The following is a 27,339-nucleotide window of genomic DNA, read 5'->3' as shown; positions in this document are numbered from 1 at the left end:
TGTTCTCTACTCCATACCCAACCAGAGGGTCTGATGCATGACTCCTTGTCTTGCTACGTGGACTGCACTTTCAGGGAGGGGGTGTTTAACTGCAAAATAGGACTCTAAAGTTAGAATTAAAGTGATCATGTCAAGATCAAAAGGGGCAGCCAGGTCTCCAGCATATCACTAGTAAGGGGAAGCCATTAGCCATCACACCCACCTGTGCACACACCTTTGTACACACACACACACACACACACACACACACACACAAAGCCAGTGTGTAACAGGCAAAGAGCTCACCAAGGACATTCCGAATGAAGAGTGGCCTCCGAGACTCTGGCAGATAAACACCCAGGAAGTAGATGGGAACCCCAGAGAGGGTGATTCCAATGCCAATGAGGGAATTGATGGTGTCACTGAAGAGGGGCACAATCACCAGAAACAAGGAGCATATGCAGAACACGATGGGAAAAAACAGGCTCAGCTGAAATGAAGAGAGGTGAGATGTTAGGTAAAGCGTGATGAGGGAATGGGGGAATGGGAGAGGGGGAAGACCTTGCAGAGATGGCCCACCCCTCCTGGTCTGCCCAGAGTCACTGACCTTGAGAGGTCGTGGCCGATCAGGCTCCTTCCAGCGAAGGTAGAGCTGTCCAGCAACAGAAAGGCCCACAAAGAACCAGTAGCTGAAGCTGAAGTAGTTGATGAGCAGGAAAACATCCTCCACAGTGAGGTAGATGAGTGTCATGGTGCACTGGAGGGGGAGAGTAGGGGGAAAAGGAGTGGGCACTGTTACCACCGCCACCTGGAGACTCCGTCACTCAACAGTCAGCACCAGATCGGCTGAGAGCTGACTCAGCTTCACCAATGACCTCTGGCTCTTTTCAGTGACCCCCCTTGGCATCAGATAGGTCCATTCTCCAGACTGGCCTTCCCTCCTGTCTCTGTTGGAGGCTCTTCCTGCATTCAATGCCTCCCTTCTTTTCGCAAGCACTTCAGTAACAAGCTAGACTCCTTTCCCCTTCTGATGGCAGACAGTGAGGCCCTCCTCACCGTGATGCACGAGCCTCAATGTGTCACCCAGTGCCCTCTGAGACTGTCATACATGGGTCCCAACTACCTGGCTGAAAGAGGAGGAAGTGTCTCCAGAACCATCTCACTATCCTGGAGCCTTAAAAATGCAGATTAGCAAAACAGACCCATACCCCTGGGAAGAAGTATAACAGGATTTGCCCTCTGGAACAAAAGAGTTCTGGAAGACAGAAGTAAGGGAGTATAGAGTCTGAGGAGAAGGATTTGCTTTAACTTCAAGGATATGGAGTTCCCTCTACCCATCTTTTCAGATTATCAACAAAGGATTGAAAACAAAAAGAGCCCATTCTAGAGAGAGAAGGAGACCCAATACTGAGAGGAGAAAAGTAGGGTGCAAGGTGATTAATTTAAAAGCTATGATGTCAGACTGTCCTAAATTTATACATTTAGTTTTATTCCAATCAATATATTGAGGGTATTTTTTATTTTGATAAAATGATACCACAGTTTATCAAGACAAATAAACAAACAGGTGAGAACTGCCATGAAAATTTCAGGGAGAGGGGGGAACTGAACAAGTACCCTCAGCCCCACTTTAGTTCTCAAATATTCAGTATAAAGCTAAATAAGGAAGCTTGGTGCTGATGGAAGGATGAATTGAGATGATTATACATTTAAGGGGCAAATCGCTGTACATGGCACATAAGAAGCATGCTAAAAAATTATCATATGATAAAAATCTGAAAACTGTGGGGACTTCCCTGGCAGCCCAGTGGTTAAGATGCTGCACTTCCACTGCAGGGGGTACAGGTTTGATTCCTGGTCTGGGAACTAAGATCCCATACGCTACAAGGCACAGCAAAAAAAATCCTAAAAAAAATTTTTTTTAATTTGTTTGAAAAATGTAGAAAAATGGACTATTCAATAAGTGATATTGGTATAACTGGCTAGCCATGTGAGAAAAAAAATTAAGTAAATCTCTTCCTCATTCCATTCACCAGATATAAACTCCAGATGAATACAAAAAAAAAGTAATAAAACCATAAAAAAAAAAAGAAACTAAATGATAAAAACAATGAACTATATTTCAAATCTTGGAGTAAGGCTTTCCTCAGGGTCCTTGCTATCCTTTACATCTAATAACACCTCAGTGCAAATTAGAAAATGACAGTTCTTCAGGACTCCTTCCATCTGTCAGAATACTTCATCATTTACTAATTTTGTTGAAAGAAAACACTGTAATGCTATCTACTATATAGAAATCTATGATGCCTACAATATGAACAGAGGCTTCTAGGGTAGCGGGTGTACAATGGCCTGGATTTATAAGTATGATTTAAAAAATAAAAACGAGGAGCTAGAAGGAGAAGGAGGAGAAAAAAGAAGCCACTGACAGAAGAGACAGATAAATCTGACTGATTCACTTTTATATTCTTTTGTAGCATTTGCCTTTTCTATGTTTTACTTTTACGTTTTTAAAAATTGTGGGAAAAAGAAACACTGAGAGGCTCAGGAAGTACCCCAAGAAGCTAGTATACCTCGCCCCAACCAGTCCTCTCATAGACTCAGCAGAAGTACCACACAGGTATGTCCAATGCCCACACTCCCCAGCACAGCTTACGTTAAACAGTAAAGCAGGGATAGGTGTGAAACGCTCAATGTGGATCATGGACAGGAGGTCCGGGAGGTGGCCCTCACGGGAGCCCACAAAAAACAACCTGGAAGGACAAGAAATGTCAGGAGAATCCTTATACTCAGCCATGCAGCCACACTCCCCACTTAAATTAGGCTCAGGCAGGCCCAGAAGCCTGCAGGGCCAGTCTCTCAGGATCCTCCCATGTTCTCTATGCACAACCAAGCCAACCTTCACCTCCTTTATCCATGGATATCCCCACCATAAGCCATGACCCACTCTTACCCACTGACACCCCCACGCCGCTGCGATGCAACTCACCATCACCCAACTGATACCTCACCCTGCCATCACCCACTGGCACCCCAATCCACTCCCCTGGGGTACCCTACTCTGGCACCCCACAGACTTCCTACTTAACATAATGGCTTTTTAAAGAAGGGCAGCCAGACTTCTGATTGTCTGACCTCTGTTCATCTTCCCTGAGCTCTAGATACATAAAAGGTCAGGGAGAGTCTGGGACTCAAAGAGACAACTCAAGTTTCCTTTCTGCATCTGAAGAGCTCCACTGACTGGAAACAGAGCAGCTGAGGTGTGAAAGCATCCAGGTAGTCAGCAGCATCATGGTGCACATAGCACCTGGCTCGGGGTGGGCTGGGGAACAAAAAACTCCTCAAGAGATGACCACATCTATGCTGGGGAGATGAGCTGGGGTTTTCCAGAAGATGAGTGTTGGGTGGGGACACAATATAGGCAAAGGCAAAAAAGGTTTAGAGGCAATGAAAGGGCATAGCCTCTTTGAATGTTGATACTAGAATGCCCGTAGTTCCAGGATAAGGTATGTGAGAAGTGTGCTGGGAAGAACTTGCTTATGAGGCCGTGCTGTGGACACTTAACTAACACCAAGAGCCAGCAGTGGTTCTAAAGTACGGGCTTGACTGGACTTGACACAGAGACTCTGGTAGCATCACTGAGGCCAACTAAAGCAGGGAGAGGCCAGGGTATGGGGGGAAGGCCAGACAAGAAGTTCATCTGGGACAACAGTCCCATAAGAGAGGGGGCCTGAATGAGGGTGGACACCCTGGCGGAGGACAAATCTGGTGGTCTTCTGTGCCTGCACATATATTTGAGGCTGGGAAATGAGGGTGGACATCAAGGAAAAATGAAGAGGCCAAGAGGCTGGGAATTCCCTGTGGTCCAGTGGTTAGGACTTTGAGCTTTCCCTGCTGAGGGCCCAGGTTCAATCTCTGGGTAGGGAACTAAGATCCCACAAGCTGTGTGACACGGTCCCTCCACTGAAAAGAAAAAAAAGATGCAAAGTAAGGAGGGCTGATGGATCATAACTGGAGACAAGAACAGGCAGAGTGCATGTTAAGTTTGAGATATTTATGGGCCATCCAGGTGGAGCCACAGGAGTTGCTGGTATCATCTGGAAGGGTGTCAGAGGTTCACAAGGCTAGTATCTGTACTGAAGTAGAGAAGCAGTAGAGCAGGTATAATGCTGGAGAGGACGTGTAAATGAGCCAAAGGTAGCGAGTACAGAGCCAAAGACAGCAGAACAGGTAATAAGGAGAAAGTGAAGAAGGTAACACAGGCGGAAACAGCTGTGCATTATCTTGACATGGCTGCAGTCCACCTTATGTGCAGGTCCACATTCTTACTCTGAGTCCCCTACCTTCATCCTGTCAATGCCACAAGATAGCTCAGGATGGACTTACTACCTAAGTATTTGGGGGCAACTGGCAGAGCCAGAACCTGGGAATCCTGGGATCAGGTAGCAGAATCAGCCTGGAAAGGCAAAATCAGTCCTCTCTCTGAAACAACAGTGCTCTAACAGGTAAGTCTCTAACAGGTGTGGGGAAGAGAGCTGGAGCCCACCTGTTGGCCTCAGTGTTTTCTCTGACGTGAGGGGCAGAGTCGTCCTGTACCAGTACAGGTACACAGCAAGTGCTCAATAATAATTCATCACAAGAATGAATCCTGTGCTAGGCCTGCAGCATAATCCACAGGAACATAGAGTCTGGTCTGATCCCCAACAGGATGGCTACTGTCCAAGCTAATGCCTTCCTCCCTTGACCTCTTACCAATCTGTCCTCACCTCGGGTGAAAATGTGAGCTCCCAGCATACAAATGTTTGCACAAAGGCAAGCACACCGTGTGCACACCCGCATACACAACACAGAGTACTAACCACTACACGATCACATATACACTCTGCAAGTCCAAGAGACAGAGAAAGGAAAGGGGCTCTGATGGAGTCACCTAGACCCTCAGAGAATTAGATACTGTGGTGTGTTATCGGTGAAGCAGAGACACAGTACCTTGATGAAGCGAAGATAGACGCATTGAGGCCCCCAAAACAGGACAGGGCGACAGCAATGGGAATGGTCCAGCTAAACATGCCAAACGTCTGGTCAGCAAATGTCTGGGGACAGAGCACAGAAGGGCACTCAGCACAGGACAGAGTGTCCACAGCTTCCTGAAATGCCATCACTGCTGCAAAGCTCACCCTTAGGCCCAGACCCACCACGTGGAGTGGCTGCAGAAACAGAAGATTCAGCCATTCAGTATCAGAAGATGACGAGCAAATGGGATCCCAAGAGACTCACCACAGCTACAGCATCACTGCCAAGGACATCAGAAATGCTCAGCACTGTGTAATAGGCCACGTTGGTTAGGATGTAGATGAGCGTCACAATTGGCATAGAAATCCCAATGGCCAGGGGCAAATTTCTGTCAGAACAAATGAGACAGAACTACCTGGAACCAACCTCTCCTTGAGGGTCAGAGCTACCCGGAATTCCCTGGCCTCTGGATCTTTGAGGCTGACTCCTCCTTCCCACATGGCTTAAGGGCAGGATGTGTCCCATGCCCTGGGCTCTTTCTACTAAGAGAGGAAGAAAGCCCCTTCTCTGGGAAGATGACTCAGGATGAGTATTTGATCCTTGTCCCAGTGGGACCACTGGGTCTCTCTGAAGGAATAGCAATGTCCTTTAGGGACTGGAGGACAGGCTGGGGACCTGGCTGCTCAGAGTAAGCTTCTGGCTCCGCAGGCTTCAGCATCAGCACCAGTCCAAGGTCTTAACATCTAAGCCCCAGCTGGGCTGGCTGTGGCCCACCGAAGGACTTCTCCTCCAGGAAGGACCTTGGGGATCCTCCAACATTAACGTGAGGCTGAGGAGCCAGGGGTTTCCCTCCCTACTCCCATCCTAGCCCCTCATTCCTCTGAGCTGGAAAAGGGGGGAGTAGGGAGAAGTGATGAGAGACGAAGGAGGAGGGGTGGGAGGGGGCAAGTGTACCCACTATCAGCAGGAGTTCCAGCCAAGTTGAGGAGAATGGGATCTCGCCTTTACCTTTCTGGGTTTTTGATTTCTTCTGTTACAAAATTAAGGGTGTCCCAACCTGAGTAAGAGAAGAGGGCAGAGTAGAGGGCAAGAGAGAGGTCTCCCACATCCCAGGAGGAACCCTTAAAGGCATCCTGAAAGTGCTCAGAGTGTCCTGTGGGGGCAAAGGTAGGTGGGGGTGCAGAGAGGAGAAAGAGGGAGGAGGAGGAGGAGGACAGGAGAGATGGAAGGTGTAAAGAGAAAAAGAAGGGGGTGCAGGGCAGTGAGAAAGAGGAAGGGTAGATGGGGAAAAAAGGAGAGAGGAGCATCAAGAAAAGAAGGAAAAGCAAGCAGGCAGGGAAAAGAAAAAAAGAAAAACAATTTAGTACCAAAAGAACCACCACCTCCAGCTCCCTGTACTTCACCATCCCACCCACTCCTTCTGAATCTTTCATTTTCCTTCAGCAGAACCTGACAATCTGAGAAGAAAAAAAAAAAAAAGGCATTTCTGGCTGCCTTCTGAAGTGATAATCCCTTTTTGAAAGCCCTAAGGAATTGCCATTTCCTGCAAGAGACCATGCGGTCAGCCACAGCTCTTCCTCCTATTTTTAGAAAGAACCCTCTTTCACGTAAAGGAATCATTTTTTCATTAACAATTAGATCTTCCTGTGGAACTACTTCTCTTGGCCCAGACCACTGCCTATTTTGGTTCAATGGGTTTCTCAGTCTCACGGAAAGAACTCTGTTGCTCTATTCGCAGTGGTTATTCCACAGGAAATGGTAGGCTTTGTAGGAACTGAGATCTTATTTATCATGGGGTCTGGGGTTAGGTATGGGCCACCTCCACCTTTGGAGAGCCTCCCTAGACAAGTCAGCCTCCTTGAGGCCTTCAGAGACTGCACACTTGCAAGCCAAGGGAACAGCACCCCACTGTCCAAGAGACAGACTTTCTAGACACTCTAGTCTTATCTTTCAACAAGACCTAGACTTCTAAGGAAGCCTGCTGTGATCTCCTCAGAAGGCCTAAACCCATCCCTCAATGTGGCCAAAAGGGCTGGGTATGCAACAAAGAGGAAGGAAAACAGAGTCCCGCGAGCCCCCAGCATACCAGTCATCATGCACGGCAGTTATTCCCAGGGCACAGATCTTGGGGGGAGAATTACTCAACTACCCAATTTGGCCTCAAGATATTTCAGAGACTCTAGGAACATCCAGATGGCTGGCTATACTAACTTGCACAAAGGTTCTAGGTCAGCTGCCTAAGATTCAACCAGGGCACTTTTTAAAAACATAGCTTTTTCTTTGTTTGATTTTTTAGTTGCACCACGCAGCATCTTAGTTCTCTAACCAGAGATTGAACCTGGGCCCTCAGCTGTGAAAGCACAGAGTCCTAACCACTGGACCACCAGAGAATTCCCCAAAACACACCTTTTTCAATTCCAAACCAACCAGAGTTGGATGGGTTGAGATGGGAGCCTCAGCTCTTCAGGTGACTGTAAACACAGCCAAGTTTAGAGAAAGATGCCCTAGAGAACTGGGATGATCGAGACATCCTTGGCCAAGGACACCTCAAGGCTTCTCTAAGGGGTCAGGGGATCTTAAGAAGCCTGTAACCCTCATTACCAACCTGCTGTGGTCTAGGAATGAAAAGCTCTCTAAAGTCAACATGCACAAAAGTCAGTGCCATCTTTGCAATGTTTTAATATTTTTGCTGAGAGCTGACTCTCGGAGGGAATGCTAAATAAGAGCAAGTCCAGATGAAAAGTAAAGGCTGCAAAATAACCACTCATTTCCAGACCCCATCTCCCCGCCACATACACCTCTCACCCCTCTTAAGAAGGGCTGAGCCCTCCTCCCCACTGCCTGCGGTCACACACCAAAAACAGGAACCAGGGCTCACTTTATCTTGATCACTTTTATGACCCAATTACAACCCAAGTTTCAAAAGCTCCTAGGCCCTTGGCTCACATCTTACAATACTCCCCACCTCCACAAAGGGATGGAGGCCCAAGAAACCCGAGAACAGATTTCTCGTTCTCACTGACACAGTCTAGCAGGTACACAGAAAGAGCTGAGCAGTAAACCTAATGGAGTCCCCACGTTGCATGTTTTTCTCAAGGAACCCAGGGGAACTCCCAGAGTCACCCACCCTCCTTCCCACCTGGGATTCTCCTTACCCTGGCACAGTTTAACAAGGCCCATGACAATGATGGCAATGAGTGCCAGGACCTTGGCATAAGTGAACATGTCCTGCACACGTGTGCCCCACTTGACGTAGGCACAGTTCACAAATGTCAGCAGACCTAGGAAGAAAACCACAACGTCAGTGACAGGCGTGAGATGAGGGCACCAACGCCCAATCTCTCTTTACAAAGCACATCATTTGTATCCTGTCTGCCTAAGGCAAAGAGGCCAAAGGACTGGTCAGAACCAGGAGAACAGGCAAACGGGGTACATCTTCTATCTGCCCCAGCTGAGAGGAGAACATCCCACCACTGTGGACAAGATACAAAGGCATGTACTACCGCATATTCATACATTCTGACAGCCAGAACCGTTTTTGGAAATTCCCCCTAGGCCCAGGAATGGTGAACTTTACCCACTCTTCCCCACTGAGACTCCCAAAGTTTCAAACCCCCTGGGGCATTAGAGACTGGGGACAAGAGAAGTCCAACAACAACAAATGAGGTCAATTTAAATGCAGGTGGCAGGTCACCGAGGAATTAGACAGGCAATGTTTTTATTTTTAAAAAGTCTGTCATGTGCCTGACAATTTCACATACATCCTCTCAATTAATTCTCACAACCACAACAGACATTCCTATTCCCATTTTCTGGATGAGGAAACTTGAGGTTGAGAGAGGCCAGCTACCATTCCCAAGCTTACATGGCGCCCCCACTGATCTCCCCCACCACCATTCCTATCCAAACACCCTAATTCTCAGATAGGCCCGTGGAGACGTGGACTCGCATCAGCACTGCTGGCTTTATGTTCCAGCTCCTCACGTACCTCAGTGATATCTGGTCCTGTGTTAGGGCTCCCACCACCTTACTCCTGCTATACAGGAACTGCTCTAATCCATGGAGAGAACATGAGAACAATATCCAAGGGGCTCCACAGTGACACCTCTAAGTAATGCCCCTAGCCTCCAAAAATGACTTTTATGGGAACCTCAAATGTTATTACAAAATTTGGGGGCCCATCCTCCTGGCCATATCTGCCTACTTCTACCCTCGCTGTGCACTCTCCTTCAGCAGACCCTCTCTGTACTGATGCTGTATATATACATAAGAGAAATATCCTCCCCTCCTCCTTCTGCCTTAACCAACAGCAAGTCCCACTTTCAAGGTCTAACTCAGTCCCCACTCCCTGCAAAACCTTGCCCAAATACATCAGCCCGCTCCTGCCTCAGCTCTCTCTCCCTCAACCTACCATGTCCTCACTTCACAGCACAGCTTAGAACTGCGTGCTATGGTCATAGGGACACCTGTCACAGCAAGGTCCCTCTCTCTTCCTCAGGCATTTGGGTGGTACTTCCAAGGATACCACAAATTCTTAGTGGGAAACAAAAGCATACGGTTTTCTTAAGCTTATTGCCAAGCAAATATAGGAACTGATGAACCATGGTTGGAATCAAGATGGTGACTTTCATTTAACTGCCAATCCCCTGGAGCAAGGGAACTTTCAGAAAGTTGGACATTCCTCCACGCAAATGGAGAGGAGAGCCATCAGCCAATGTGTGGTTATAAATATGAGTGGCTGAATAGCCTCCACAGGGCATTTAAAGAGCTTTCACGTAGTACTCTGGCAAATGACACAGGTGCTTACTAGTCAGTCATAAAGATGTGTGGCAGCAGGGGGTCAAATAATGGCCAAAAGGGAGGGGAGAAGACCAAAAGAATGCACACTGTCAGGCAGGTCTTTCCAAGGACCTGCCCTGCTAATCCAAGTTCATTGTGGGGAGCTAAGCCTGGATCAACTAGTGAGGATCACCTAGTTCACAGCCACCAGTAATCCAGACTCCTGTGCAATAGAGTCAGCATATTTTGAAGTACCTGCCAGGCCCCTTCTTGGGAACTGCTCCTCCTACCCTATCATGGCTGGTAGAGCCCAACTGTGGACCCAAGCTGAGCCTATTTTGATCATCTCTGCCAAAAATATGAGTTTGGATGCCAAGAGACTGAACCTAACGAACAGCAGCTGGGTCAGGAGCAAGTAAAAATCACATACAAGCCCTTGTAATAGAGGAAGAAAAGCCACAAAAAGCAGAGGAAGGAAGTGGGACTACAAAAAGAAGCAGAAGTGACAGCAGTCTGTGAGGAGCTGTGCAGCTTGTGAGAAAAAAAGACTGATGAAAAGACGCAGAAATATACACAAAACAGAGGTGGAGAAGAAACAATGACGAGGAGGCAGAGACAAAGAGAAAGAGACAAAAAAGAGACAGAGACAGAAAGATGGCCACACCCATGGAGAAAAAGGCTGTCTTACAACGTCCTGACTGCGCTTACTGTGCTCTGGTTTCCACCACGAAGATGAAGATGCGACTACAGGATGGGGACAGAAGCTCACACATTCCTTGGCCAGCTGACAGGCACACTCTCCTCTAGCTTCTGCTCCTTTTCCTTCCCTCCATCCTGCTACAAACTACCCCCACGGCTTGGTCCTCTGTGCACACAGTGGGAATTCAACAAGTAAAAGCACCGCCTCATGGCAGCCCCTGCAGAGCCCCTACTCAAAGGCCAGCTGGAAGGATACAGAAGAGCCTGGTCATTGCCTCAGGGAGGAAGACTAAAGCTGAGAGGCAGATTTTTTTCACTGTACACCCTTTTAAACTTTGACCTATTTACCATGCACATACACTTCTTTCTCAATAAAAGTACTTCATTTAAAACAACATGTAGCCAGGCAGCAGGGCCAAGTGTAGAGTAAGGTGAGTAAGGAGCCTACGACATGAAAGTGAAGGAGGCACTCACTGTCACGGGATAGCTTGGCAAACCTGCAAGTACTGGCCCCAGGAGCCTCACTTGCTTCACCGGACTCTCAGCCCTGCCAGAGAACACAGAGCTCCAAGAATAGCATACCAAGCAAAAGCCAACTACCTCAGATGCTTTCCTGATTCTAATTAGGAAACAAAATTTTACCATCTGACCCCCACCCCTCCTGCCTCCCAGAACTCCTGTTCCCATCCAACACCAAGGATCCTATCAGAGCTCAAGCACCAGACAACCAGGCTGAGCCTGGAGGCCACAATTCAACTACCACAATAAAAACACCCAAGTCCTTGCTCTTCCCTGATCTCATTTCTTTGCTGAAAACCTGCACCAATGGCTGCGGGACCCATGTGAGGGTCTTTTCAGGCTCTCTAGGGGCCTGTTGCTGGGAAATACTCAGCAGATACAGACCCAACCCCTGTGTGTGTGTGTGTGTGTGTGTGTGTGTGTGTGTGTTGGTCATTCAGTCGTGTCCGACTTTTTGTGATCCCATGGACTATAGCTCACCAGGCTTCTCTGTCCATGGAATTCTCCAGGCAAAAATACTGGAGTGGGTTGCTATTCCCTTCTGCAGGGGATCTTCCCAACCAAGGGATCTAACCCAGGTCTCCAGCATTGCAGGCAGATTCTTTACCACCTGAGCCACCAGGGAAGCCCCAGACCCAATCCCTAAGCAGAAAAAATCCCCAAAGGCTATGTGGCAAAGATGGCTATGTATCTTCTAATATCTGTTCTTCCATCTTCCTTTAGTAATAGAAATTTTAACTGGAGTCCGGTTGCCCAAAATAAAGATGACATTTCCCAGCCCCTTTTGCAGGCAGGTGTGGCCAAGTAACTAAGTGGTTAACCCAGGGATATAAGCAAAGTTTCACATAAATTACACCTTAGAGGAGTATCTTTGATGGGTGAGAGGTTTTTTGTGCTTCCCATTGGCCACACGCAGACATGACTAGAGCTTGAGCGTCCATCCTTGACCACCAGCCAAAAGTCACATGTTGAAAATGGCAGAGCCATAAAACAGAAAGAAGGAACTGACTCCTTGAAGAATTATGAAGTCATTCTACCAGCCCCTCACTGCCTACTTTTAAGATGTGAGAGAAATAAATTTCAATATGCCCTGAGCCATGTTCCTTTTGGCTTTCAGTTGTTTGAAACCCAAACTAATCCTGATTAATCCATGTGCCCTCAGACAAAACTGCACCTCTTGCTGATAAGGAGATGGCCTGGCATCTGAGGCTGTAGTTCTAGTTATGCTGATTATCACAGCTTCCTTCTCCTATAGGAGAAGCACTGGAAGGAGAGGGAGCCTCCCAATTCCTTCCACAAACAAGCTGGGTATGACAAAGGGTCGTTCAAGGATAGAGGAGTACAGTCCTGAACAACAATGACAAAGTGGGAAAAGAAAAAGAAGCAGAAACAAACATCTTAAGAGAGAAATGTTTTACAAGAGTCCAGGAGAAGTAAACCCTTCCAAATGGAGCTCCCAGAATCAGAAGCTGCCTCTGGGCATGTGTATGGATATGTACCTGCCGTCTAAAAAAAAATAAAGCCTCCTTTTTTTTAATTACACAAATATACACATTGAGTCTTATTATCAAAACATTCAAACTGTATATAGAGTTAGAGTCCAGGACCTTTGAGCAACTGCTGTCAAGACCAGTCCTCCTCAGGCCTGTTACTGTCAGAATATGAAAGCTGTCTATGTGTAACAACAACTGACCAAAATAGGAGAGAGCAGCCTTCCTGCTCAGAGTAGAACCTTGCCCAGAATTAAAAAAAAAAAAGAACCCTGCCCAGGCATGAGTCCAAGACAGCAAAAGGCAATAGGAAGCCATTCAGACATCACACAGTGCTTCCTCACTGCAGTCTCACCCTTGACTATCTCCCTTTTCTTCTTCTTTCCCCTCCTCCTCCTCCTTCCTTGTCAGCCTTACCAAATAAACCCTTGCGGACAATGGAGTCTCAGCTGTGAGCAGACCTCTGCTGATGCCATGGTGTCAGTACTGAACTGACTTCCATGTCAGTTCATGGCAAATACTCTTCAATGATGTATTTGAGTTTACATAACAGGATCCCACAAAGATAAATGCACCAAAACCTAAGCCAGAAACACACACTTCCCTAAACAAATCAAGTACTCCTACATAATGCTGAGCAGCTGGGTTACCAAGAATGCTGCTGGTCACCTGGCCAGAGAAAGGAACTATGAAACCTCAAGAAGTGCCATTTGCCTCCGCAGTCCCAGAAGTGAATTAGAGCCCCAAGCATATTGAGTTCAGTGAGCAGCCTGAGGTCCCACTAACCACAGAAGAGCCCAAGATCCCAGAATATATATGACGAGAATGACAGTTTCTAAATTTCAGCACAATTGACATTTTGGGCCAGAGAAGTCTGCTGTGCGGGGCTGTCCTGTGCGTTATAAGATGTTCAGCAGCAGCATCCTTGACCTCTACCCATTAGATGCCAGCAGCATCCCTTCCCAGAAGTTGTGACAATGAAAACTGTCTCCAGACCAAATGTCTCCTGGGGAGCAAACTCACCTCCAATTGACAACCACTGTTCTGATATAATGAGTAGCTAAGACAATCTGAAATTAAAAAAAAAAAAATGCTGCTTGGATCTATCTTCCTGCAGTGTAACCTGGGACTGGGGTGGGGGGTTGTCGTAAGACACGATCTAAAAAGCAGTGCCTTCAGGACCCAAGAAGGTAATATAAATGAGCAAAGACAAGTATGTCTGGATATAAAATGAGAGGGAGTGGAGGACTGGGGTGAACAAGAGACTATATGCTTCATTTAGAGGAGTAACCACTATTCAAATGCAACTGCTGGTGTAAGGATGGAATATAGGTCCAAGTTTGCCAGAACTCTAGATTTTTCAAGAGAAAGGGCAAGTCCTGATTTTTAAATGTTGGCAAGTAACTCAAAATTTTTAGAACACTGTATAGGCCCAATACATGTGTGGACCAAGTCTGGTCTGTGAGCCATAGGCTTGCAGCTTCCACCTAGAGTTAGCTACATGGAAACTGCCTGGACCCCTTCTTCTAGGATGGAACCTTAACAGTCTACCCTGGCATGGATATAACTTCTTTAGGCAGTCTTCCAATAAACAACCTGGATCCCTGTCATGTCTCAGTTTCAAGACTGACTTAATTCTCCTACCCGAGCCTCACAGTGGATTCAGTGCAGATCCTTGTCTTTTGCCCTAATTATAACATAATCGCTTTCTTCCCATGTATATCTCGAGACCAGGCTGCTTTCAGTGCCACCCCTGCCCAAGGAGGCTCCCTCCAACACACCCCATCTTAGCTGGATGATACCTCAACCTGATTCTACACCCTAATTTCCAAAGAGAAAAGTAAACTGAGCCCTAAAATCTAGTCTGTTAGGATGGGTCAAGGTTTTAACAACTTGGCTGCAACTTTGACAAGTTCCTGCCCTCAGGCCTGCTTTATGGAAAAGCCTTAGTTTCTAGAAAGCGAGTTTTCAGGAATTCAAATACTGAGTAATCTGAGTAAAGGTACATTTGAATAAAAGAAGTTATATGATATAACCACATTTTCTAACAGGTGAAGCTGCTGCTGCTAAGTCGCTTCAGTCGTGTCCGACTCTGTGCGACCCCATAGACGGCAGCCCACCAAGCTCCCCCGTCCCTGGGATTCTCCAGGCAAGAACACTGGAGTGGGTGGGTTGCCATTTCCTTCTCCAATGCATGAAAGTGAAAAGTGAAAGTGAAGTCGCTCAGTCGTGTCCGACTTTTAGCGACCCCATGGACTACAGGCTACCAGGCTCCTCTATCCATGGGATTTTCCAGGCAAAAGTACTGAGTGGGGTGCCATTGCCTTCTCCGAACAGGTGAAGACTCTCCTCCAATCAAAAAATTAGCTCCTAGTGTGGAGACAGGCTTCCTAAGCACAAAAAACAATGGGAAAAATGATAAAGGAAAACAAGATTTAATAAAAATCTTCTTTATATGAAAAATGATGTAGAGAAGTGCCCTTTGACATAGGGCTTCCCAGGTGGCACTATGTAAAGAATCCGCTTGCCAATGCAGGAGATGTGGGTTCTACTCCAGGGTTGGGAAGATCCCCTGGAGAAGGAAATGGCAACCCACTCCAGTCCTCTTGCCTGAAGAATCCCATGGACAGAGAAACCTGGCAGTCTACAGTCCATGGGGCTGCAAAGAGTCAGACATGACTGAGCTCTATGATTTAGTTATTCTTGGAATTCATCCTAAGGCCATCACCAGACCAATGCACAGACACTTACAGGTACTCAGAAAGAGTCTAGATTCATAAAACCTTCTAAAAAGCAACACAAAGAAACTTAAAACAGCTTAATTCTTTAGACACAGGGTTTTCTCTTATATAATTCTACCCTATTAGAATATGAAAAAACTCTGAAAATGATTTCTACACAAAGATTTCCCATAGCAGCATTATTTTTAATAATAATATTATAAGGCACTCACTACATGCCAGGCAGAGAGAAGTATTATACGTGTACTGATTCATTTATTCCTCACAACAATCTTTTCAGATAGATACTATCAACAAACTGAAAAAAAAAAAAAAAATTGCCTGCCCTATCAGCCGAACAACGGATGCTGCAGCCATCAAACCATTACAGCTGCCCCTCAGGGAGCCCCAGGGGAACTCAGGATGAAACAGGATGCCCACCAACTAGCAGGCAGCCACTCCCTGACACAGTACCCTGAGGAGACTCAGGATGTTTCAGCAGAGGTATATATCAAAGGAAGGATGTCAATGACCCCTGACTTTTCTCATAAATAGAAAAGCACTAAATTCTTTAACCTGGGATATCTGGTTTTCTTTAACTAACAGTAATCTTTTGGGACTTCTCTGGTGATCGAGTGGATAAGACTCTGAGCTTCCACTGCAGTGGGCATGGGTTCAATCCTGGTCAGAGAACTAAGATCCCACATGCCTCGAAGCAAAAAAAAACAAAACAAACAGTAATCTTTTAATGTTCCAACTACTGGATTTGCTGCAAAAATTCCTATATATCCTGGCTCCTCCCTTACCTCTTCAGAAGCTATCTTAAGATGCTGTGCCCCAGGCTTAAGTCCTCAGTTTTGTCTGCCAAATAAAACCTAACTCTCAACATTTAGGTTGTGTATTTTTTTTCCAGTCAACAGTACAGTCAATATTCTCATTTTACAAACAAGAACACTAAGGCAATAGTCATATCCCCTCCAAGGTCAATAGCTGCTCAATGGTAAAGCTGGAATCAAACCCAGTCTAGCATGGGAGCCTATGATTCCCCAGCCCCCAACCCATAATTCCCCCAACCCACCCCCCTCCCCATGGCATGCAGGGTCTTAGATCCTAGTTTCCTGATCAGGGAGCAAACCATGCTCCCTGCAGTGGAAGTGAGGCGCCTCACTGGACCACCGGGGAAGCCTCCCGTCCACCACCACCACTGCCGTCTTTTCTTGGCCAGGCAGAGCAGCTTGCAGGATCTCAGCTCCCCAGCCAGGGACTGAACCCAGGCCACGGTTTCAGAATCCTAACCACTAGGCCACCACCAGGGAACTCCTAAGGAGTCTATGATTTTAACCATTACACTGCATGGAAACTACTTCTGTGTCCCAAACCACGTTTTCTAGCAATATTTGATGAAAGGGATTTAATATTAAAAATTATTAAATACAGTATACAAATCACAAGGAGTATGATCATAAGGGTTGCTGTGTCCAACTGTTTGTCACCCCATGGGCCATAGCCTGCCAGGTTCCTCTGTCCATGGGATTCTCCAGGCAAGATTACTGGAGTAGGTCGCCATTTCCTTTCTGACCCAGGGACTGAATCTATGTCTGCTGCACCGCAGCCACCAGGGAAGCTCTGATCTCAAGGGTACTTTTTTAAAATGATGAATAAACAGAAAAAAAAAAATACTGGGAGGTATTTCACACAATATTTATAGTAATAGTTCTCTCAGAGGTAAAATCATGGGTGATTTTAATTTTCTTTTTTCTTTTTGCATTTTTCTAATTGTCTGTAGAGTCTATGCATTATCTTTTAATAAAAGGAATATATTTATGTTACTTAAAAATGTTTCTTTTGAACATTTCACAAAAGGGAGGGAAATTCATGATATACTAAATTTAAAAAGTAGAATATAAAGTTATATACAAAATATGGTTCCAATTCTATAACAGAAAGAAATGTGACTGAACTATTAAAAGTACTCCTGTCTTGGGGTAGATTACAGGTGATTTGAGGCTAATTTAATTTTCTCCTTAACAAACATGTTTTATAATCAGAAAATTACTGCCTTTTTTAGAGATCTCAGTCAGGCTAGAGACCCCTGGTGAAACCCTATCAGATACATAGCTGAGTAACCACCTTCTCTCCTCCCACGGGTATCTGTAGAAAAGTTTCCTTTAATATCTGTCTTTAATAAATTCCTTAAAGTCAGGAAGCACAGCATATTGTACAATCCTTTACTGCTAACTCCAAGGTACTGTCTATTTTTAACACTGGATAAGCCGCACATATTGCCAAAGTTTTGCAAGCAAAGATATGGAAAAAAACAGTATAATTAAGTGCCTCTGGCAGCACCGTGCTAAGAGACACAGGGATTTCTGGGTCACTTCTCAGCTAAAACACTAGCTTTACTGGACTAAGTTCACAATAATCTTCTCTCCCGTCCAGTGATTTCACACAAAATTCCTCCTTACTACCTCATTAGAAAAAGGAAGATAAAGAGAGATCCACTGGGATCTCTCAGGTTCTGTCCTCAGAAATCCAAATACAGGGAAGAAGCCACCTTCCTTACTGGCTGTAGAAGGAGCTTGTTTACACAGTCTGCATAAAAGAAATCTGAAACACCAATGGGAAAAAGCCATTTTGGTGTGGTGCCTGCTGCTTAGATCAGCCTGCAGAGAGTAGAAGTTGCAGGAAGGAGGGGTTTCACCATGCACCTACAGGATACAAAGTCTTGGGACCCCCATAGTCTAAAGAAGACCATTTCCTCACTGATGACTTTAAACTGTTTTAAGATTAAAAGAGGGGAAGCAAAATAACTTTTTTTGGGGGGTAGCAGAATAAAGGCCTCAGCACTGAGGGATTTTTCCTGGGTCAAGTTACAACTAGCCATATTGACACCAATCTAAACATCTGACAAGATAAATATAAGACATTCACCAACCTGTCACGTAGACTAAGGAACAGAACTCAGGGACAGCCAAAAGTGGAAGGAAAGGAAGGCACCAAAAGCCACAGACAGGTTCAAACATCCCCCATCCCTATCATTTACCCTCACTGATCTCAGGAACAAATGACTTCGGTAAAACTGCTTCTTCAAAAAAGTTAAGATGCCTCTGTTCCCAATACATACACAAAAAAGCAAAATAGGCTGTTCAAATATAAATTACCATTAGAATTATAAAAATCACCCCGCATACACACTCCCCCATCAAGCCCTCAGACTTACACATGCAGGCTGCAGCGAGGAGACGGCAGGCCAGGTACGGGGGCTCACAGGTGGGAAAGGAAGGCTGGATGATGTAGTTGGCAAAGGTGATAGCGATGATGGCCTGACCGGTGGGCTCAACAATTAGCAGTGAGGCCCAGAGGCGGATAAAAGCAATGAAGCCCCCAAAGGCCTCAAGAATATAAGCGTAGCTGGCTCCAGATTTGGTGATGGTGGTCCCCAGTTCTGCATAGCAAAGGGCACCCACAACGGAGAAAAGCCCACCAACAGCCCAGATGACCAGTGACAACCCATAGGAGGCAGTGTAGACCAGCACGCCCTTGGGTGAGACGAAGATTCCTGAGCCGATCATGTTGCCTACTACCAAGCTGACGCCATTCAGCAGAGAGATCTCCTTCTTCAGCTGCATAGTTTCTGTGGCCTGCTGAGGCAGCATGCGGTCACCTTCTTCCTCCCTAGGCTGGCTGGCCTCAGGAATGAGATGGTATGTGGGTGTGGGACTCTCCAGCTCCCTGGCTTCCATGGCAAGTGGTTCTTTCACCTGTGTTTACTACAGCCTGGCAAAGAATATAAGTATTGTCAGTCTAGGGTAACTGCTGATAATGCTCTAGTTTAGAACTGCAAAGCAGGCGGATTTCCCTACCCACCTCTTATGTAGGGACCGTGTGACTCATATACAGACCTAAATACAATGAGCCTGTCTCAGTTCCCACCACAGGATACAGAGAAATGGAGGCAGGCTAACCTCCACTACTCCAAGAAAGACACCAAAAGGGCTCAGGCACCATATGCTGGTGACTTCCAACAGAATGCCCAGGGTAGGCTAACATTAGGTTTATCCATAGCATAAATTCTCCCTGAGATGTAGGTTTTGCTCTGTTTTTTGCCCCCCCCCCCCTTTTTTTTTTTTTCTGTACTGCCCAGCTTGTGGAATCTTGGTTCTCTGACCAGGGACTGAAGTTGGGCCCTCAGCACTGAGAGCCTAGAGTCCATACCACTGGACTGTCAGGCAATTCTCTGTTTTGCTCTGTTCTTGCCAACTTAAAACCTGCAAACTTGCCCTGCAGAGAAGACCAAAGTCCCAGTACTAGCCAGCCTGCCAGGCCTCTCACTTTCCATGCCCACTTACCTCTGCCCAAACATAAACAGGCACTTCTGCAGTCTCTAGCTACATGTGGAGAGCTCTATAGCTACTCTCAGGCCAGTAAAGAACATGAACATGTGATGGGAAGGGCTAGGAAGATCCTAAAGATAGGGCATAACACTATTGCAGAGACTGGACCAAGGAGAGAAACTCCATGAAAACATACACCCATGTGTTGCTATGTCCACAACACTCACCTTACTTCCCACACTGCTGCTTGCCCGATCAACCTTTCTTTTTCAAAAGTGCCCTAAAGAGAGGGATAACATAATAAGAACAGAAGGAGAAAGAGCATCCAGGGGGCACCCTAACGTGAGACTCGTCTGCTATTGGCTTATTTGCTTTCCTCCTCAGCACACCCCTCACTACCACCTGGGGGTGCAAAGAGATTTCCCCTTAACAGGACCCAGAACTTTGACAGCCAAACAAAAACTGTAAGGCTCCTCTTATCCACAGATCTGGCATTGGAAGGCAACCTGTAGGGAGATGGTGTGCACATGTACATACACACACACACATACACACACACACTCACTGCTACTTTTGGATAACGATTGGGCCAGTCCAGAACCTCAAGGAAGTTGGATCCCATACCAACCTACGGATGAAAAACCCAGAATCTCTCAGAGGAAGGCAAGCACCTTCCTGATCTTCCACTCAGCAGAACCTTCTCGCTCCCTCAATTCCTACGCCCTAGGAATTGGGAATTCAGATCCCCAACCCCTAGTTCATCTTCCTCATCTTCAGGAGGAAAGAATCTGATAGGCCACTTGATTCCACCCAGGAGGAGTCAGTCCTTTAAGGTCACAGAGATAACTTCCAGGAATAAGAATGGGAACAGTACATCATCTTCCCAGAAGCTTTTCATCTAGTCATAAAAATGGGTATGCTGGAGTCCTGCCTCACGGAGCTTGGAGCAAGTGAACCACAGCCACTCAAGAGTGAGTAGAAAACTCCAATCTCCACAGGCCCCATTCAAAACTCCTGCCTTACCTGCCCCAGCCCCACTCGAGAGTCTAGACCTCAGGCCGAGTGAAAAAGCTTCTCTGGGGCCTTTAATAACCCTTCCCCCACTCCCAGAGGTTGAGCCAGCCTACTTCTGCTTATTATGAGGCCTGGCTTTAAGGCAGCACCACTTTGCCTTTCATTCCTGGCACCAAGCCATGAAGGTGACTCTCTGCAAGCATGTGGGAAAATATTTGTTTTCACGTATCTGTCAGGTGAGCTCAGATATGTATGAAAACAAAACTAGGAAACACCAGAGGAGCCTACCGACTCACATGAATCAGGTGAAGGGTCTTCATTCATCAGTGAGTGCTTTCATGTGTATACTCTATGCATATTAATAAACTTGATTGTTTTTCTCGTCAGTCTGTCTTTTACCAGTCTAATTTACAACACCCCACCCAAGGAACCTAAAGTGGGTGAAGGGAAAAGGTCTTTTTCTCCCCTCCCTTACATTCCTTAAAAAAAAAAAAAAAAAAAGTGCAAAGATACTTAGGTGGCACTTTTTCACTCACCCCAACATGGAGGCAAGCAGAGAACCTGGCCTTCCCCTATTTATCACCCTAGCTGGCAGGGAGAGGGCTGGGGCTTGGACTTCTGATACCAGGCGTGTATGTTTTCCACCAAACAGTTCTGCAACACCAAGCAGATCTGGTGTCTGCTACAGTTTAATCAACTCTTACACCATCTACCTGAAGGCAGCAACAGATTCCCCAGGTTAAGTGCTCAATCCTACTAAACAGCCCTTTCCCACCCAACTTAAGAGGCCAAATTGCAAGTCCAGTTGTTCCTTTGCTTCTGACCAATTAGCTATGAATCAGAGGTTTTACTACTCCCTCCTCAGGTTCAATTAATTTGCTAGAGCAACCCACAGAACTCAGGAAGTTTACTTACTAGGTTACCAGTTTATTGTAAAGGCTGTAAGTCAGGAACAGCCAGATGGAAGAGATGCAGGTGGCAAGGTATGGAGAAAGAGGCATGGGAAGATCTCCAAAACTTGCCCTTTTGGATGCTTCATTACAAAGGCAACACTAATCAAATCACTGACCACTGGTGATTGATTCAACCTCCAGACCCTCTCCCTTCCCAGGAGGTCAGACCTTAACTAAAACTTCCAACCCTCTAATCACAGGGTTGGTTCCTGGGGCAAGCAACCCCCATCCTCAGAGGATCTAGATGCTTCCAAAAGTCACTTCATTGACATAGACTCATGAATGTTGAAAGAGGCTTGTTATATAAATAACAAAAGATATCCATTTAACCTTTATTGATCTGGAGCTATTTGAGGAACTGGGAACAAAACTAATATTATAATAAAAGATGCCTCTATGGCTCTTATAAGGAAATTTCAGGAGCTGTGTGACAGAACAGTGGACAAAGACCAAATAAATATTTTATCACGGGGTGGGGGGAGAAAGAGAGGTAAGCTCATTTCACTGGAAAATTTTAAAACAATGGGAAATGTAATTGCCTTGACTTTTAACTTTCACTTAAGATATAGCAAGCTGAGAAAAGCATCACTCCCACTCCAATGTCAAGAAAAAACAGATAATCTACAGAACTATAACTTTTCTTGAAGTCATTAGCGAGATGAGGTTACAGGCCAACCAACGAGACTGAAATTTAAGGAAAAACGAGTATCCCCAGAGAGATGCAAGCTCTGGCTTACCTGTGGCAGAAGGAGAACGATGGAACCACTATACAGGCAGGAAAGAAGAATTTAGGTACAATTTTTAATAAATTACTAAAGGTCAAGTTTAGAAATTTATTACTAATAAAAGTCAATTAAAAGCCATAGACACTCCAAGGGTTTTCTCCAGTGAGACCTCAGTGGGTGCTCACGGGAAATACAGCGTCAGAGAAAGCCTCTCAGGCGGGCTGGCCTGGAGGAGGAAAGCAGTGACTGCTCTGGGAAAAATACAAAGGTCCACCTGCTCCCTTCTCTAAAGAATACAATCTTAAACCCCTGGGAAATGGGCAAACTCTGTCACTCCCAAGGCAGCTGAGACCGAGTGAAAGAAAAATAAAACCACCCTCTTTGGCTGGGGGAGGGGCCAGAAATTCTGGTCCAGACCATAGGAGGTGGCAGGCTCACCCAGATAGATCCACTCCCCAGGCTCACGGCAACAGGGCCTGCCTAAGGCTGAGGCTGATCCAAGACAACAGAGAACCCCTCTACTCCCCACCACCAGGTGAGCAAGCATCCAGCAACAAGGCTGCGGGAGAGTGTGCACTGAGGCACAGGTGCACAAAGAAGACCTAAAGCTGAGGGTGGAGCATAAACACTGAGAAAAATCCACTCTCAGGGCCGGGGGCACTTCCCAGGTGGCTCAGTGGTAAAGAATCCGCCTGCCAATGCAGGACGCACAAGAGACGCAGGTTTGATCCCTGGGTCGGGAAGATCCCCTGGAGTAGGAAATGGCAACCTGCTCCAGTGTTCTTGCCTGGAAAATTCCATGGACAGAGGAGCCTGGTGGCTTATAGTCCATGGGGTCCCAAGGAGTCAGAGGTGACTAAACACACACACACACACACACACACACACACACACACACGGTAAGGAACAGCAGAGGAATTTGAAGCCGCTAGTGCACCTAAGGTAACCACAGCAACAACAAAACCCAAACCCAACTCATTTCTGACTCAAACCCCCACATTAACAGGCTAGCAAAAGAAGACCTGTACCCTCTGCCAGTATATACCTCAGTCTCTACTTTCCCACATATTTTATCTGGCAATCAGTAACAAATCACAAGCCACCTAAAAAAGGCAAGAAAAACAACCCACTATCAAAAGGCAAATCAATCAACAGGACAAGACTTAGAGATGATCCAGATATTGCAACTATGAGATAGGGAATTGAAAATAACTATGATTAACACATGAAAAGCTTTAATGGAAACATTAGCCAACATGTAGGAACAGAGGTGGAATTTCAGCAGAGAAATGAAAACCTTAAGAATCAGAAGTGGGGAAATAAAAAAAGAGCACCTAAGAGTTGTAAGACAGGGAATTAATTCCCTGACAGTCCAGTGATTAGGGGTCTGCACTTCCACTGCAAGGGACACGGGTTTGATCCTTGGTCAGAGAACTAAAATCCCACATGCCTCCAGGCACAACCAAAAAAAAAAAAAAAAACAGAGAGAATTCTATGACAATATCAAATAGTCTGAGATAAATATTAAAAATATAATTTTTGCTTATTTTAATTGCTTTAGAATTTATCTAACTACCTAAAGCAAAAACAGTAGTAATACAGTGTTAATGCATATGTAAAAGTAAAATGTATGAAAACAGCACAGAGATAGAAAAAAAGAACTTGGAGTTAAACTATTGTAAGGTTCTTATATGTGAAAATGATGTAATACTATATAAGGTATATGTTGAGATATTACATATAAACTACAAAGTGGACAAATTCTAACTGTACAACTTAATAAATATTTATACATATGTACTATGGAAAAATACTATTTAAGATAGACTGTAATTAATTAAAGATGTACATTGAGAAACTAGGGCACCCACTAAAAAATTAAAATAAGTATAAACAGTAAGCCAACAGTACAGCTAAAACAGATCAAAGAAATACTCAGTCCAAAAGTAGGTAGAAAACAGAAGCAAAGAACATATGAAATAGAAAACAGAAAACAACTAGCAAAGCGGCACATTTTAATCCAACCACATCAATAACAACACAAAATGTAAATGATCTAGACACATCAATTATAAGACAGACACTGTTGGATTAGATAAAAATGCAAAATCCAATATGCAATTTATAGGATGCCCACTAGAAATATAAAGACATAAATAAATTACAGATAAAAAGATGGTGAAAAACCATATAACAATAATCAGAACAAACGGGGAGTTAACTATAGTAACATCAGACAAAAGACTTCAGAGTAAGAAGATAAACAGAGACATTATATAATGATAAAGAGGTCAATTCACCAAGAAGAAAATTCTGAAACTATCTCCTCCAACAGGATAGCTTCAAAATACACGAAGCAAAAACTGATAGATCTGAAAGGAAAAACAGATAAATCCATAATTATAGTTGGAAATGTCAAGACACCTCTCTGTCATCAATAGAACAAGTTAACATAAAATCAGCAAGGATCTAGAACACCTGAAAATGGAAGGCCCCAACATAGTTCTTGGCTAAAATTATGTGAATTCTGAGGGGAAAAAAAAAAGAGCCTTCAACAATAGGGCTTACCTCCATGAAGGAGACGGATGTAGCTCAGGAGTAGGAAACAGACTTACAAAAGGAAAAGACTGCTTTGGCTCCTCAGTTGCACCACAGAATAACCTTATTATCTACTGAGCTGGTTGGTATCAGACCATAGTTAGAAACCCTTCCTCAGTTGCTGCTTGAGAGGTTTAGGATCAATTTCAAACTTCTTAGCAGGGCCTTATCACTAGACCCCCTGCTGCAGACTAGTCCCTCCCATGGTCCAGTCACAATGAATCATTTGCAGTTTCCAGAAACCGAAGGAGTCCAGGGCTTCCAGAGCTCATCAGACAAACGTCTTGGCTCATATACCCTTTGTCTCTAACACAAATCTTTGTTTCTAACACTGTTCTTCCACCTTTTTCCTCAGCATTCTGGCTGACATCTTTCTCCACACATTTCCTTGTGTCCCTGAGTGTGTATGTCTTAGTCTCCCTTTCTCTAAAAGTTTCTAAAATCATTGTTAAAGACAAATTCCATTAAACAATTCCACGCACCCGTTCTTGTCTTGAGAAACTAGTGTTAAACCCCACTTGTAAGGACACAGACACAGCTTTCTGATAGCTTTTTTCCTATTTTCCAAGTTCCTGAGGCAAATAATAAAGAATTCACCAGACCACTAAAATTTCATGAAAATTTAACCATGAAAATAACATATGCAATTTTCTGGGGGGAAAAAGTGGATCTTTCACAGTTCAATTATGAAGAATATTTTACAAGCTAGATTTGAAAACTTTTATAATTGATGACTATGCCAAAAAAATTGCCGTCGAAAAAGATAAAATCTTAAATGCGGTGACAACACAGAGGACCTTTTTTTAATTCTTTGAGTTTTACAAAACTTCACGATGAAAATGCATTGCTATTTTTAATGCTTAAACTTAAATTATATGTGTATATATTTATTATTTATGTTTATTTACTATTGTACTTTATTATTTCATAAATAGTGAAAATTATGTGACTGTTTACATTTGAGTTTTCACCTAGGATACCAGGAAACTCAAGATCTAACTCATTTCCCAATCACAATGAACAGATATCTTCACTTTTCAACAATACTTGATATCTAGTCTTTTCCATGGCTTTGGTTTCCTATTTTTACTTGCTCATTGCAAGTATCATTAATTATAAACCACCACAATTACTCTTTAGAAAGAGATATAATAAATATATAATTTATCTAATAAAATTTAGTGTTACATAATTATTAATTACGTGTGAGCCATTCTCTTCATTATTATTGTATCCACATTGTACTCAAGTAACTAAAACTCTTTACAACTCACAAAGATCCAAGAAAGTTAAGGAAGAGCAGAGCAATTTTATTCACCTGTGAGGAAATAAGCAACCATCACACTTTCACAAGCCACTTCATCATAAATGGTCAGGTACAAAGAAGAAAATGAAGTCTCCCCAGTCAGACTAATTCCAAGTGTCTGTCTTGTCGAATTAATCTCTGCAACAAAAAGTGAGAGACAATTTATCCAAACATGAACCTAGTAAGCAGCAAGACCCTATTTCCTTTTGTAAAATCTAATTTTGACATGCCCAGCAGGGGTAGCACTGGAAGTCCCATCACACCCACAGTGGGGTGTAACTGAATACCTGTCTTGAGAACTAGCCTGGTCACTTCAAACCATGCATGTCTAGACAACTGCAGCTCCTCTGCCCCAGGTCCCATGAGCACCACTTCAGTCACTTTTATAGAAAAGTATCCACACATCCTGGAGACTACAACAGGAAGCAGAGGACATAGGTCAGGAAATTTCCTGTACCAAGAAATGCCAGGGAAATCAGCCATATAACTGGTATTTACTTTTAGGTGGTAATAAAAATACCTTCATAGACAGGAAAGGAGGCAGATAGAAGAACATCAGACTTGCGGTTTCCCACATATTTGTCACGAAAGAAAAATCAAACATAAAGAACTTTAAATGATAATCTGAGACCAAAGTTAGCAAGCAAGAGCCACCAGCACACAGCAGGACCTCAGCATTGCAAGCAGCCTGGGTCGTTTACTCAAGGGCCTCCAAGCAAGAAAAGAAGAGAGTTGAAAATGATTTCAGGAAGCACTCACAGGCTTTCAAAAGTCTGCTCCTCCCAGATCTTCAAAATCAGGCATCAGTCCTCAGAGATAAGCACCAGTTGGCTGAACTTTCTGCCACCGGGCGCTAGATTTGTTGGCAGTATTTTTTTTTTTTTTGCCCCCATCAAAGGCAGAGATTGAATTCTTTTTACAAGCACAGACCATTGCACACAGATGTATTCGAAAACAAATGTTAAATTAAATATTGATTCCTGCTTATCACTGCCTATAACAGTGGTGCCCAGTTTGCTCAGTGCTTAGTGAAGAATTCTTTGAATGCTTCACAAATACCGCCTTCCTTTTAACATGAGATGATCAAACAAGATGACGGAATGTGAAGACACTAAGAGGAGCACACCGTCCTCCCTCCAACAGGCTAGACTCCAAGCCCAGCAGGAGCCTGTGCGCCCCCCCCCCTCCTCCGCCGAACTCCCCCCCCCCC

General features: G+C 44.8%; 1 protein-coding gene across 11 annotated transcripts in view; it reads right to left on the bottom strand.

The window, feature by feature from the left end:
• SLC7A6 (solute carrier family 7 member 6) overlaps positions 1–27,293 on the bottom strand; it is a 31,693-nt gene extending 4,400 nt beyond the window's left edge. Inside the window, exons 1-12 of one of the 11 annotated variants that reach the window (XM_044932084.2) lie at positions 26,889–27,290; positions 26,417–26,542; positions 26,142–26,267; positions 19,761–19,813; positions 18,420–18,976; positions 8,148–8,273; positions 6,001–6,145; positions 5,257–5,380; positions 4,969–5,072; positions 2,636–2,732; positions 587–736; positions 286–469 (exon numbers count right to left, since the gene is read on the bottom strand). In XM_044932084.2, coding sequence (XP_044788019.1) covers positions 286–469; positions 587–736; positions 2,636–2,732; positions 4,969–5,072; positions 5,257–5,380; positions 6,001–6,145; positions 8,148–8,273; positions 18,420–18,942 — 1,453 coding nt within the window. In that variant the 5' untranslated portion in view covers positions 18,943–18,976; positions 19,761–19,813; positions 26,142–26,267; positions 26,417–26,542; positions 26,889–27,290. The other 10 variants (XM_044932083.2, XM_044932085.2, XM_044932088.2 and 7 more) reach the window with 10 other exon arrangements.
• Between the last annotated feature and the right edge of the window lie 46 nt (positions 27,294–27,339).

The sequence above is a fragment of the Bubalus bubalis genome, chromosome 18, assembly GCF_019923935.1.
Source record: "Bubalus bubalis isolate 160015118507 breed Murrah chromosome 18, NDDB_SH_1, whole genome shotgun sequence".
NCBI classification, from domain to species: domain Eukaryota; kingdom Metazoa; phylum Chordata; class Mammalia; order Artiodactyla; family Bovidae; genus Bubalus; species Bubalus bubalis.
The sequence above is the reverse complement of the archived record's forward strand: the minus strand, read 5'-3'. Positions and strand labels throughout refer to the sequence as shown.